General features: G+C 44.2%; 1 protein-coding gene across 4 annotated transcripts in view; it reads left to right on the top strand.

Annotated features, from left to right (window-relative positions):
* Positions 1-14319, top strand: part of LOC118211947 (zinc finger protein 385A-like) — a 128388-nt gene that overhangs the window by 97324 nt on the left and 16745 nt on the right. For all 4 annotated transcript variants that reach the window (XM_035389535.1, XM_035389536.1, XM_035389537.1 and 1 more), the window contains one exon: positions 95-266. In XM_035389535.1, the coding sequence (XP_035245426.1) occupies positions 95-266 (172 nt within the window). The remainder of the gene's footprint in view (positions 1-94; positions 267-14319) is intronic.

Raw genomic sequence — 14319 nt, 5'->3', positions numbered from 1 at the left:
GGGTCTCTCCCCCCGCCCACCCGGTTGATTGACGGGTCTCTCCCCCCGCCCACCCGGTTGATTGACGGGTCTCTCCCCCCTCCCCCTCTGACAGAGCCAGGCAGAGGCCCACTACAAGGGCAACCGCCATGCCCGGAGGGTAAAGGGCATCGAGACCTCCAAGACCCGCCCCCAAGATGGCGACAAGCTCCCCCCAGCGCCCACGGCCTCTCCCTCTCCCGCGGGACCCCTGCCGGTGACCCCTGACCCTGACCCGGGCAAGCCAGGTGAGAGCGACTCTGAGCGAGCGTGAGCGTGAGCGCACCCCGTGCATCGCGTGCGGTAACTTAATTTAACATTTTCTCGTATGAATTAAAATATTAATGTGTGAAAAGAAAATGTCACTCAATGTGAATGAAAATTTCCACATGTGAAAAACAAAACATGCGACATGAAATCACGTGAAATTTTACCTTTTCACGTGACCGACTTTTTCTAATGTTAACTACAATTTTCACGTGTGAAAACAAAATGTTGAAATAGCATAGGTTACCTTTTCAACATGTGGTTTTTGAGCATGTGATTTTTTTGTAAAAATCATTTGATTAGTATGAGCAATATTACCAGACCTGGCTAAGGACAGTTCCAGACCAGCAAAACAAGTAAAGATACGGCGTCTGAAAGCTACTAATGCAAGTTAAATATGCAAACCAAGGACCACAATACAAATACAAATAATTGTTTGGCATGCATTAACCCTTTAGAAACTAGTGCATTCCTGCAGATTACAGTCAGACAGTTGCTAGTTTTCAAGCATGTTCAAAACAAAATTCTTTCTTATATGATTTTACATTGTAGTTAGGAACATACTTGGTTGTCTGAGGGTTCCACAGCAGTGGTGGTATTAGCACATAAAGAGTGTGTTTCTAATACATATTCAACCTGGTTTAAAGCATTTAATTTCCCATGATTCAACAGCCTTCTGACTGTGGTTGGCTTACAGCAGCTGAGCCAATCACTATGTCCGATGACATGTTCATGCTGTGCTCATTAGATAAAGAAATATCCCAATTGCTCATTGGCTACCTAATGGTGGTAAAATTTTTATATTGCTGTGCACTGTAGTTTTACAATTTTGAAGACATTAATAAGACTAAAAGTATCTGATATTACCAGATCATTTATTTATGAACATCAACATTAAGTTCTTAACATTAACTTCATGAAATTAATTTCTATCTGCTGCTTTTCTAAGAAGAATTTTTGTGACAGTGTCTCTGGAAAAAGTGCTTTACAAATAAAATTGCATTGAACTGAATACACAATAAAATATAATTCCATAAGCTGAATATATTGTTCAGCATTATCATCCAGCACTAGACTTTAACAGATATTCAATATGGAGACCGCATACAAAAAGGACACAGTATCTGAATGAGGATGATATAAATGCAAATATATTCACTATGTGTCCAATTGTTAACCATTAAAGCTGTGACTTCCATTGTTTAACAAGCATTATTCACAAAATGAATGGACATCTGGGCCATATTCACACATTGGTAGTTGTTTGTGAGGAGTACTTGGAGCTGTCTGCTGGCGAGCTGGCTAATGCTGCCGTAAAACATATTTTTATGGTTTGCTGGAAAATGGCTGGTTGTACTGAATTGTGGGTGATTCACAAATACAGCTGGTTATGTGCTGTAAAAGCATCCCTGTTTAATTCGGTCTGAGAGACAGCGTGTCTCTGCTGTGCTGGGAGAGGGTAGCTGCAGGTCCTTCAGATAATGGCCAGCGCAACACCTGCTCGTAGACACCGCGTAGTTACCATGGCGACTGCTGCCACGCTGAAATTGAACACATACGCAAGCACTGCTTGACTTGTGAGAAGTGGTGGTTTCTACTGACCTACGACATGCAGTTAAACTGTTAGCTCAGCTCTGCTAAATGTGTCACAATTTATTATTTCAACATTATTTCTGGTTACAGATACTTAAATAATTCTGTATGTTCTAGTTTATGCCTACTGAGAGAAATAGGTTGAGCCACAAGTATTAATAATAGAATTATAAGATGTAAGAATTTGAATTACATCTGAGAGAAGAATTTCAATAGTCATCAGAAAAGGAAAAAAAGAAACAAAAAAACAAAGAGCTAATTTAGCTTCAAGAAATAAAATTTAAAAAACTAAGGCTGAAATGATTTCAGCAAAACAGAAAAAATACAAGAAAAAAAGTACAAAATTGACCTGGACATTATTTCATGTTTTAATGAAAGCTTTTCATTTTTAATTTTGTGTTTGTGTGTGCGGAGCATATGGTCGAGATATAAAAACTGAAGGGTCACAACGCAAACCAAAATAGAAACGATTCAGTCACCAGCAGGAAGGAACGATAAGTGAAACCAAATGGAAAAAGTAAAGTTGCACAGAAAGAGAAATCCAGTTTTGGCAGACATGTGGCAGCTCTCGACAGACACTGACAGAATAAAAAGTGTTTATAGATTCCTGCGGGGTCAGGAACATAACTGGAGGCCCGTCTTTCTGCTTCGACTTCCGTCAAAATTCATGCAGTCAGTCGCCTCGGCATCCGCAGGCTGAGCTGGGTAGTTACTGTGCCAGGGGGCTGCCAGATTGGGCCGAGGGCCAGTCAGACCAGAGCTACTGAGTGAATCTACGGACTGTTTTATGTTGCCCTGTGGAGGCTCATAATCCCAGCTGCCTCTGGAGAGGTCTGGGATTTATAAGAACTCTATGGTCAGAAATGCCACCTTCCTAAGGGTAAGTGCCTCGGACGGACAAGCCACATGCAATTTGGTTTTCAGCCATTTTTGAACAGCGTGTAAAATTCACTGCAATGCAGTCAGATTGCTTTTGTCCTAGCAGAGTGCACACAAACCCACCCTGCACATTTTCTGCATTTGGGCCTGTGTGCGAGTTTGGACTGAGCCAGCGGTTTTGGGTCTGTGTGAGATCCAGAACACACGTTCCTCCCTCATCTCCTGACTAGTCTGACCCAAGAACCTGTCAGAGAAATCACAGGCAGTAGGCTCTGACAGCTGGGTCTTACGTTTATTTTATCAGGGGAGAGATTGTCCAAGAAACTAAGCTGAGGGTGAATGAGTGGAGAGAGAGGGTGAAAGAAAAAAAGAGAGATAATGAGATAAGAAAACAGGGGGAGAAGGGAATAGTGATTTGGATTGGACTGTGTGTATTTGTGCACAAGTGTGTGCATGTGTATTGGAGCCTGGGAAGGAAAGAGTGTGCGTGCGTGTGCATGGGTGTGTGTGTGTGTGTGTTTGTGTGCGTGTGTGTGTGTGTGCATGTGTTTGTGTGTGTGTGTGTGTGTGTGTGTGCATGTATGTGCGTGTGTGTGAGTGTGTGTTTATCTGAAGGCTAACAGTGTGTGTGTGTGTGAGTGTGCATGTGTGAATGTGTGTGTGTGTGCATGATTGTGTGTGTGTGTGTGTGCATGTGTGTGCATGTGTGTGTTTATCTGAAGGCTAACAGTGTGTGTGTGAGTGTGCGTGCGTGCGTGTGTGTGTGTGTGCATGTGTGTGCGTGTGTGTGATTATCTGTAGGCTAACTGTGTGTGTGTGTGAGTGTGAGTGTGCGTGTGTGAATGTGAATGTGTGTGTGTGTGTGCGTGCATGTGTGTGCGTGTGTGTGTGTTTATCTGAAGGCTAACAGTGTGTGTGTGAGTGTGCGTGCGTGTGTGCGTGTGTGAGTGAGTGAGTGAGTGAGTGAGTGTGTATGTGAGTGTGTTTAACTGAAGGCTAACAGTGTGTGTGTGTGAGTGAGTGTTTATCTGAAAGCTAACAGTGTGTGTGCATGTGTGTGTGAGTGTGTGTGTGTGTGTGCGTGCGTGTGAGTGTGTGTGAGTGAGTGTGTGTTTATCTGAAGGCTAGCAGTGTGTGTGCATGTGTGTATGAGTGAGTGTGTGTTTATCTGAAGGCTAGCAGTGTGTGTGCATGTGTGTATGAGTGAGTGTGTGTTTATCTGAAGGCTAGCAGTGTGTGTGCGTGTGTGTGTGAGTGTGTGTGAGTGTGTGTGAGTGAGTGTGTGTTAGCGTGTTAGTGTGTTAGTGTGTTAGCAAGTTAGTGTGGTTAACGCGTGCTGAGGTCAGTGTTTCTCAGGCCTAGCGGTTAGCATTCTCACGTTCGTGCTTTCTTTAGATTTATGATTCTTGTTAAAAACCAAGCCTCCCTGTCAGGGTGGTGTCTACAGAGCTCTGCTCTATCTCAGCCTCGACACCACTGTGCACGCTCAGCGTGGGGGAAACTCTGAGGGTTCAGAGGTCTGATTTCAACATGTCTTGTGTTGATATCTATCTGTGTCTCTGGTCTGGGAGCTTAAACCATTCACGGTCTGGCCAAACTCTTATGTGCTGTTCAGATGTATTGTCCAAACATGAGGGTCAGGGTTCAGAAAGGCACAGCAGAACTCAGACAGCTGCACAGGGTCAGGGGTCAGAAAGCCAATGCTGCTGGCTGCTGTACAGCAGTTAGGAAAGGGGGTGGGCGGGGCTACGAGGTGAAATGAGGTCAGAGGAATGGAGTAACCATCCAGCATCTCTGGGTTCAAGGGAAAGGATGGGAGTTTGGCCTGGGACAGGGAGGGGCTGCTTGTCCCCCTACAGGGGGGTGTAGCTGAAGCAAGCTTGCTGGGAGGAGGCCTGTAGGGCTAATGTATGGACATTTTTCAATGCTGAATTCCGATCAGAACAGGTGATGTCATCGGGAGTTAGCCAGCCAAGAAATTTCTGTCCGAGAGGCCTTGTGCTTGCGACTATGGGTCAGCTAGCAGCTTGAACCACAGTGAGGTCATTTCCTGGTGTACATTAATTCTCTGGCTCAACGTGTCACTTTAGGTTCTAAACATATTACTACACATCTCTCTGCTTGGGCCAGAGTTGGGCCAGAGTTGAATTGACACTGTTATAATTTAATTAGCATTGTTAAGAGTTCAGTTGGCACTGTTAGAGTTGAATTAGCCCTGTAATAGCTGAAATAAGACTGCTCGAGTTGAATTCGCACTGTTATAATTGGTTTAACACTGTTAGAGTTGAATTAGCACTGTTATAGTTGGTTTAACACTGTTAGAGTTGAATTAGCACTGTTAGAGTTGGTTTAACACTGTTAGAGTTGAATTAGCACTGTTAGAGTTGGTTTAACACTGTTAGAGTTGAATTAGCACTGTTAGAGTTGGTTTAACACTGTTAGAGTTGAATTAGCACTGTTATAGTTGGTTTAACACTGTTAGAGTTGAATTAGCACTGTTAGAGTTGGTTTAACACTGTTAGAGTTGAATTAGCACTAGACACTTTACTGTTCCCCCCAAGATTTATTCCCACTGGGAATAAGTTTTTTTTTAACCTCAATTGCTCGCTTTTTGGGGGTTCAGGCCTTCTTTTTTTTATTTATTAGCGATCTGTCTTTGTGACAGCGTCTCTGTAAACAGCGCTACACAAATAAAGTTGAATTGAATTAAATTGCATTATTAATCTAGGCCTTCTGTTAGCTTTTCAGTCTCGTGGCTGCTCTTTGTGAAATGAGAATAACTGTAATTATTTCAGCCTGAGGGCTCAAGCGCTGTCATTCATCAGATTTCAGTCGAGTCTGCATGGCAACGGAAAATGTGAAAATGAAAGCAGTGGAAGTCATTCTGGGCAAGGCAGTTAAATGCCTAAAATGTAATTATGCTGCAATCTGCGTCATATATTTAAAATATATGGTTGTTGATTGGTGTTACTGTTTTCTGTGCATGTATCTTCCCTAAATTTTGAAGAAGAGGCATATTAGTGAATGACAATAACACACGTTTAATGTGTTTTTTTATGGCTGTGGATTGTCAGAGACAGCATCTTCACTGATTTAAATTTTTTGTTGTTGGTATTTTTGTTCAGGACAGATATTTGGTAATTCAAGGCTCATCAAAAAGGCATTGAGGCGCTGGAGCAGACATTAGTCAGAAACACAGACCCACAGCTTGTTTCGCTGCTCGTTTGATGCTGCATTAAGCATTAAAATCCATGGAGTTTGTCCTGTGGTGTTGAAACTGTAGTGAATGGGCATTCCTGTGATGCTGGATGTGGTGGTGTGTGCAGTATGCGTCAGACTGTGTGGCCGCGCTGCTTCATAATCAATCAGACGTGTGGTTGCACAGCAGGGACCGTGTGTTTCAGTGCCTGTCAATCACTGCGGCTGCAGAGTGTGCTTGGCTGGGCGGGGGCAGGGTAGGGCGGGGCTGGGTTTGTCCTGGCTCAGGAGGATTTTTTAAAACATTTTTTATTAGTCTGTGATGCAGTAATGTTATAATTCGGGATTGTTTCCCTTGTCTTTGGAAAACAAAGTGCTCTCTGCACTGTTATTGCAAGGAAAAAAAGATGTACACTCCAAATAGTTCTTTATAAGGCGCAGAGTCAAAATGTCACATTAGATAATGCAGAATGACAACTGACACGTCCCAGAACTAATAATAATAATAGAATGATTAACGTGATAACAGTGCTATTATCATTACCTGGTAGTTAAGCACCAGGTTCTCTGGGTAAATAAACATCTCTTTGGTTTTTGGAGAGTAAGTGGTTTGGTTTACGAGTTGTATTTCTTTGCACTGTTAATCACTGCTATATTATCATCCTTAACAAGTTATCAGAAGATTTCCTAACAGCATTCATCTATCCATGAAACTTTCTTTGGATCAACGTTGAGTTGAGTGTTCAGTTTGATGTACTGTACACGTTATGTTGGACATACTGCAAACACCATGTAAATGGCTTTTTAAGGCTGGTTGGTAAATGTTATTTTATGTGTCTATCCAAATAGTTTCCTGTTTCAAAGAACAACCCAGATACTTCTTGTTATATACCATCTCAGAAATCATATCAACATCATGCTGCTTTAAAGCAGTTTGCCACACACACACACACACACACACAACAGGCCTGAACTGTAATGCTAAATCAGACGCAGTTTGAAGTGAAAACAATCTGTTGTCTTGTCACATGGTGTCATTAGCCGCGTTTCCACCGCAGGAACTATACCCCGGAACTAGGAACCTTTTGAGGAACTCAGTGCGTTTCCACCGCAGGAACTAGGGTCTAAATTTAGTTCTGGGGGCTTTGTTTTACCCCCCAAAACGTTCCTGCTCGGGGGGTAGTACTTTCCGAAAGTACAGGAACCTTTTGGGTGGAGCTTGCAGCGCTGAACATTTCTGATTGGTCGAGTACTCGCAGCATTTGTGTTGTATTTATTTTCCGCCATTACCCGCCATGTTTGAAAATATGCAGCGGCAAACCAATTTATTTTCATAATAACTTCAAATCAAACTTGTATGTTATGCGGCGCAGTAGCCTACTTTTGGTTATAGCCTGTCAACGTCTTGGAATTATAACGTGTGCTCTTCTGTTCTTTTCTTGCTTTAGTATTCGTTTTATAAAATGCTAAGCATTCGTGCTGGGACAGCATATTACGTAGGCTACCAAAACATTCAAACGGATTAATTCGGTTGCTGAATATTTTCTTCCGGATTTTCTTTGTTAGCCCGTTGTAATTGACTCAAAACGTTTGATACAGTTATGTGAGGTATGCGGTAGTTCTGCATAATTAACATTGGTGATACAGTACAAGCAAACTGGAAATCACCATCCGCACTTTTTATCCGGGTAAAATAACAGGTTAATTCTAGTAACCTTCCCTTTAGCTTTTTCAGACTGCCGTAATTTTACTCAATTTTACTGCCATTTTTCAATTCCACGAAAAGACCAGGAAGACTATGGACTAATTTATGGTGCATGGTTCGCAACTGGAGGGCACACTTCGCTGCTCGGCTAGCAGTAACTTCGAAGGAAAGCAAACGGTGGCTGTACCACTACTAATTTACATTTTCACGCAAGTCCGAGTTTTCGTTCTATTCTTGTCATTTTGCCATTAGCCTATATGCAATTGACGACGAGAAAGTAACCAAACAGCAAATTGTTTACAACGTGTGCATGTTTTCTGCTGTTGTTGCCAGTTATACATATAAATGTGAATGCATTCTGTCGCTTCGGATGTCAAGACATGAAAGCGAATGTTCGCATAAAAACATAATGAATGTGTTTGAGAGGATATATGAAAATCAATAAATACAAAAGTAACCATATATAGTCATTGTTGGTAACCCGTTGTATAAGTGGAATAAACCCCTCCGGGCTGTCCCGGTTATTAGAAAATAATGTAGGCTACTTCGGTGGTAGTATGGGGTTACGGAAGAAATCATATGAGAGATGGACCGACGACAACGTTGCTTTTTCATACGTCAGTGGGCTAATTTGCCTAATCTTCGCGGTACTTTAGACCCCGGTGGAAACGCAGACAACCATTGGCTGAAGGAACCTTTTAGTTCCTGGTAAAGTAGTTCCTGGGACTGAAAGTTCCGGGTAATTTTGGTGGAAACGCGGCTATTGACTGTCTAACCAACCTTATTCTACACATTTCTCCACTGCAAACTGTCAAAAAACCCAAAAGGCAAATCCTGAAGTATTGATTTGATGGCTGACCTTCTGGACTATACCTGAAATACCTTGTGAAGTCAGAGTTTTATTCTGTTGTGATACTGCAGCATAGAGAAACGCTCAAGGCTTGTAAGGTCACAGTGTGGTCCACAACATGATTATGAGAGTGTTTCGGCTGGGTGCTGTTTGGAATAATGATGAGAGCGGTAATATGTTATGCATCTTAATTAGCTTGGCACTCCGAGGCGTGCTGTTGATTCAGTGACTGTAATGTGTTATTGGCGTCGCTTGAAGAGCTTAACCTTTGATGACCCCTCCCAGGAAATGAACCGCGGAAAAAAAAAAAAGCAGGAGTGCACTCTAGTAACAAGGTGGTGCCTGCAGTGACAGATTCAGTGTTGAAATCGCGGTTGTTCCTCAGAAGAGGAATGACAGCCATTAAACCTGCCTTACGAAGCTGTGTTACGGGGGTGTGCAATGTGTGCTGTCACACACACAGGATCCCCAAACATACAAACAACCACTGCTGTTACACTGCGCTGTAATGCTGCAAGCACGGTAAAGGGGTGTGGGGGTGTAGACTGTCCTAAAATGAGACTCGGACCAGGTACAGTAACTGCAGTTCTGCAATAGCAATGACCTGTTAGCGCATGTCCAGTTGGAATCCACTTTTACTGATGAGCTGCCCTCTACAGGCCAAATTATGTAAATGCATTGTGTGTACGTTCAGGGAAACGTGGATGTTCCTTTAGACCAGGAGTGTCAAAGTAAGTTCCCAGGGGGCCACAGTGTCTGCAGGTTTCTGTGGTTTCCTTTCAGTCAACTGCCAGTTATGTCCTTGAGAACAAGGTGCGTGCATTCTTCAGCCAATCAGTGGCTGTGGCCCTCCACGACTGGAGTCCAACACCTGTGCTATAGAGAGCCCAGATTTAGGCCCAACTAGACTGTTTGTTGAATGATTCAGGAATGGATTGATTGATTCACAGGTTGTCAGAGGTAATCAAAGTTGTAATGGTTCAAAGAGAAGGTTCCCGATGTGGAAAACAATGAGCTAAGCCTGCATTCTCTTCTGGTCTGTTTAGAAACAGATACACTCAACTGCACAGTTTCAGTTAGCCTGGAGAATTTGGCTACTAAGAAAAGAATCACAGGGGGTTCCTGGATTAGAGTTTAGCCGGAGGGTGTAGTTCACCCTGCCACACAGTGCACCACTTTGAAAGAAACTCAGCTCGGTGCGTATTTGAAAAAGGGGTGAAGGAGAGATTGGAATCTTTCTGACATATGCACATCCAGCTTGAAAATGACAGTATGGCAGGACCAAGACTGAGCGGCTGCATTTTGAGACCTGCCAGATTGCTATGGGCTATGCGGAAGACGGGCAGGGAACTGTCCCAACCTGCATGACTAGAAGAGACCACTCAAACTGGCCTACTGCCCACACCCTGTTTAAGTCCGGCCTACTGCCCCAACGCTGTTTAAGACCAGCCTACTGCCCACACGCTGCCTAACACTGGCCTACTGCCCATGTTCTGCTTAAGACCAGCCTACTGCCCACACGCTGCCTAACACTGGCCTACTGCCCATGTTCTGCTTAAGACTGGCCTACTGCCCACACGCTGCTTAAGACTGGCCTACTGCCCATGTGCTGTTTAAGACTGGCCTACTGCCCACACGCTGTTTAAGACTGGCCTACTGCCCACACGCTCTTTAAGACTGGCCTACTGCCCACACGCTGCTTAAGACCAGCCTACTGCCCACACGCTGCTTAAGACTGGCCTACTGCCCATGTGCTGTTTAAGACTGGCCTACTGCCCATGTGCTGTTTAAGACCAGCCTACTGCCCACACGCTGTTTAAGACTGGCCTACTGCCCACACGCTCTTTAAGACTGGCCTACTGCCCATGTGCTGTTTAAGACCAGCCTACTGCCCACACACTGTTTAAGACTGGCCTACTGCCCATGTGCTGTTTAAGACTGGCCTACTGCCCACCCGCTGTTTAAGACCGGCCTACTGCCCAACCGCTATTTAAGACTGGCCTAATGCCCGCACGCTCTTTAAGACTGGCCTACTGAGGCTCTGTGGAAAAAAGCAGGCTGAAGAATGAAAGGAGGACCTTCATCTGTTCATGTCAGCAGCCAGTTTCCATCTTCGTCTTCTTCAGTGGTTGGAGGCTTAGCTTTCACCAGTGTTTTTCATCAACCCGGGGGGGGACCTTTGATCTTGTTCTTTTGATGGAAAGTTTTCAGCCTGCTACTCTGTTGCACTCTGACCATAAAATATTCATCATTACAGATTCAAACATAACTTTAGTGCAAGGGGGGCCCAGTCCTGGACCTGGAGAGCCACAGGGTCTGCTGGGGTCCCCAGCCCTGATCCTGGAGAGCCACAGGGTCTGCTGGGGTCCCCAGCCCTGGTCCTGGTGAGCCACAGGGTCTGCTTGGTTTATTTACACTATTAATATTAGCGACCAACATAAACCAAAGATCCAGACAGTGTAATCAACTGCTAATTAATGACAGAATTAGGTGCTTAGTAACAATTAATGACATGAATTGGTCATTCCAGATGAAGGAGAAACTGCACCCCACTTCATTGTAGGTGCTCCCAAAGAGGGGTCATCCACAATCTTGGCATCTTGGTTTGGGTACGGGTGTGGGTGGGGCCTACGTCACCTGACTCAATTCCCATTCAGAAATCATTTGGCACCACAGTGTTTGCCTCTCTCTTTGCTTGAGAAAAAAGATTATGACCTCCTAAGAAATAGTTACAAAAATATGTGGATCAGATCATTAAGTAATGCAAGAGTAATGAGACAGGTCTGCTCTTTTTCTCCCATAATCCTCTAGTGGGAGTTAACTCCGTGTCCCATAATCCTCCAGCAGGAGTGAACTCCATGCCCCATAATCCTCCAGCAGGAGTGAACTCCATGCCCCATAACCCTCCGGTGGGAGTGAACTCCATGGCCCATAATCCTCCAGTGGGCGTGAACTCCATGGCCCATAATCCTCCAGCGGGAGTGAACTCCATGTTAAGTCCTGAGAGAGTGTTGGGGTGTGAGACTGCAGTATACTGGGGAGAGGTGCACTTTCCTCCTGACCTCGTTTAAGCATTGCAGCTGCAAGGTGGCAGGGGGCCGCCATTAATCCAGCGGGCGTTCAATCAATCCGCCGTTACGAGACGTTAAATCGATGATTCTCTGTGCGCCTGCTGTCGTACGCGGGATCATAATCGCGCGTTCCGCTATCAAGCAATCCTTCCTCAGGCCATTAATGGCTGCCGGCTGCTCGTTTGTCTCCTGTGCTTAAAAAAACTGAGTAATTAAGATGAAAGCAAGCTCTGTGAAAGAGTGGAGCAGGGACTGTGAGAGAGGAGAGCAGGGACTGTGAAAGAGTGGGGCAGGGACTGTGAGAGAGGAGAGCAGGGACTGTGAGAGAGGAGAGCAGGGACTGTGAGAGAGAGAGCAGGGACTGTGAAAGAGTAAAGCAGGGACTGTGAAAGAGAGAGCAGGGACTGTGAAAGAGTAAAGCAGGGACTGTGAGAGAGGAGAGCAGGGACTGTGAGAGAGAGAGCAGGGACTGTGAAAGAGTTAATCAGGGACTGTGAGAGAGGAGAGCAGGGACTGTGAAAGAGTTAATCAGGGACTGTGAGAGAGGAGAGCAGGGACTGTGAGAGAGGAGAGCGGGGACTGTGAGAGGAGAGCAGGGCCTGTGAGAGAGGAGAGCAGGGACTGTGAAAGAGTTAATCAGGGACTGTGAGAGGGTATCGATATGGAACATCTCTACAGATTCAGGGCCTTTCTCTGTGCCAGGCCTCTAAAGCCCCCCCATCCCCCCCCTCGTCCCCTCCCCATCCCCTGTCCTCCTCCAGAGAGTGCTAAGACACACGGCTGGTGTGTAATCTAAGGTGACAAGCATAACTTTACCTTCAGTCAGATTTGGAGGGGGGTATTGGGGGACGGGGAGCTGAGGGCGGAGGCCAGAGCTTGTGTGACCTCTGAACTCATGCTTTGATGGGAAGTTTTCAGGCTGCTACTCAATTTCTTTTGAACTCTGTTGGTAAAAAATATTCAACATTGCAGATTCGAACATAAAAAATACCTGAGAAGGTAAAATAATACCAATATATAAGAAAGGAGATCATACTGATCCAGGAAACTACAGGCCTGTCAGTTTAAGTATTTCTTGAAAATAACAACATCCAACATCCAAGGGATAGCCAGCATGGTTTATGTAAGGGAAGGTTATGTCTGAAAAACCTTCTGGTATTCTTTGAAGAAGCTACCAAGTGTTTTGATTATAACAAGGCTTATGATATTATCTAGATTTCCAAAAAGCATTCCATAAGATACCACATGAGAGACATAGAGTTAGTAAAATGAAGACAGTAGGATTTCAAGGACGTATTTCAGAGTGGATTCAGAACTGGCTACAGGGTAGAACACAAAAAGTAGTAATAGGAGGGATAATATTTGAGCAGGGAACTGTTTATAGGGGAGTCCCACAAGGATCGGTGCTGGGACCACTGCTCTTCCTCATTTATATCAATGACCTTGGCAGGAATATTAGACAAATTTGCAGATGATACAAAACTGGGAGTTCCAGCGAATAGTTTGGAATCTACTAAAGTAATCCAAGAAGATTTAAATAACATCTAAACGTGGGTGGAAACCTGGCAAATGAAATTTAATATAGCCAAATGTAAAGTTCTGCATGTGGGAAATAAAATCATTAGGCAGGATTACTTTATGGGAGGAACAAAATTTGAATGTGCTCAATTTGAAAAAGACTTGGGAGTTATAGTTGATCAAAACCTTTCTGGTTCTAGGCACTGTGCTATAGCAGTAATAAAAAGGCCAACAAGATACTGGGATTTATAGCCAAAAGTATTGAGTATAAATCCAAGGAAGTTATACTTATCTTATACAATACATTTGTTAGACCACACTGAGTACTGTGTGCAGTTATGGGAACTGTACTACAAGAAAGATATAGAGGCTCTGGAAAAAGTTCAAAGAAGAACAAACAAACTGATTCTTGGTATGAAAGATAAAAGCTATGAGGAAAGATGCTTACAATCTTCAAGCTTAGTAAAAGGCGACTCGGGTGATTTGACTGAGGCTTTTAAATTCATAAAGGGGATCAACAGAGTGAACTACAAGAGATTCTTCAGGTTGAGTTCTGTTAGTAGAACAAGGGGTCATAAATGGAAATTAACAAAAGGTAGATTCCATACAGACATTAGGAAGAATTTGTTCATGCAGTGAGTAGTCAATGTGTGGATTAGCCTACCAGGTCGTGTAGTAGAGGCAGAAACTGGAGATTTTCAAGACTAGGCTTGATACAATGTTAGATACTATCTAGTCTCTAGGTAATCAGGGCACTAATTTAGTTAGGAAAATGGTGAGCGTTGTTGGACTGAATGGCCTGTTCTCGTCATAATGTTACGTTATGTTATAACTTTAGCATGGGTGGGCCCAGCCCTGGTCCTGGAGAGCCGCAGGGTCTGCTGGGTTTGTGTTTTCACCATTAACATCAGTAACCAATATAAACCAAAGATCCAGGAGGTAACAGTGTAATCAACCGCTAATGAATTACTGAATTAAGTTCTGAGTAACAGCTTCTGTGTTTCATTGAACCCGCTGCTGAAGCAGGTTCACTCTGCGTGTTCAGTCGGCCATTCATAATTAATGACTGAATTAAGCGCTGAGTAACAGCAGAAAGCCGCTCACTGTGTGGTTCCCCAGGGCCAGGGTTGGGGGGTGTTAGCGTAGCGCCTTCATTAGCTACCCGTCTCAGAATGTTCTGAAATTTCAGCTTCAGGGGCAACAGAATCGGGTCCTGTAGG

The sequence above is a fragment of the Anguilla anguilla genome, chromosome 13, assembly GCF_013347855.1.
Source record: "Anguilla anguilla isolate fAngAng1 chromosome 13, fAngAng1.pri, whole genome shotgun sequence".
In the NCBI taxonomy this organism is placed as follows: domain Eukaryota; kingdom Metazoa; phylum Chordata; class Actinopteri; order Anguilliformes; family Anguillidae; genus Anguilla; species Anguilla anguilla.
The sequence above is the reverse complement of the archived record's forward strand: the minus strand, read 5'-3'. Positions and strand labels throughout refer to the sequence as shown.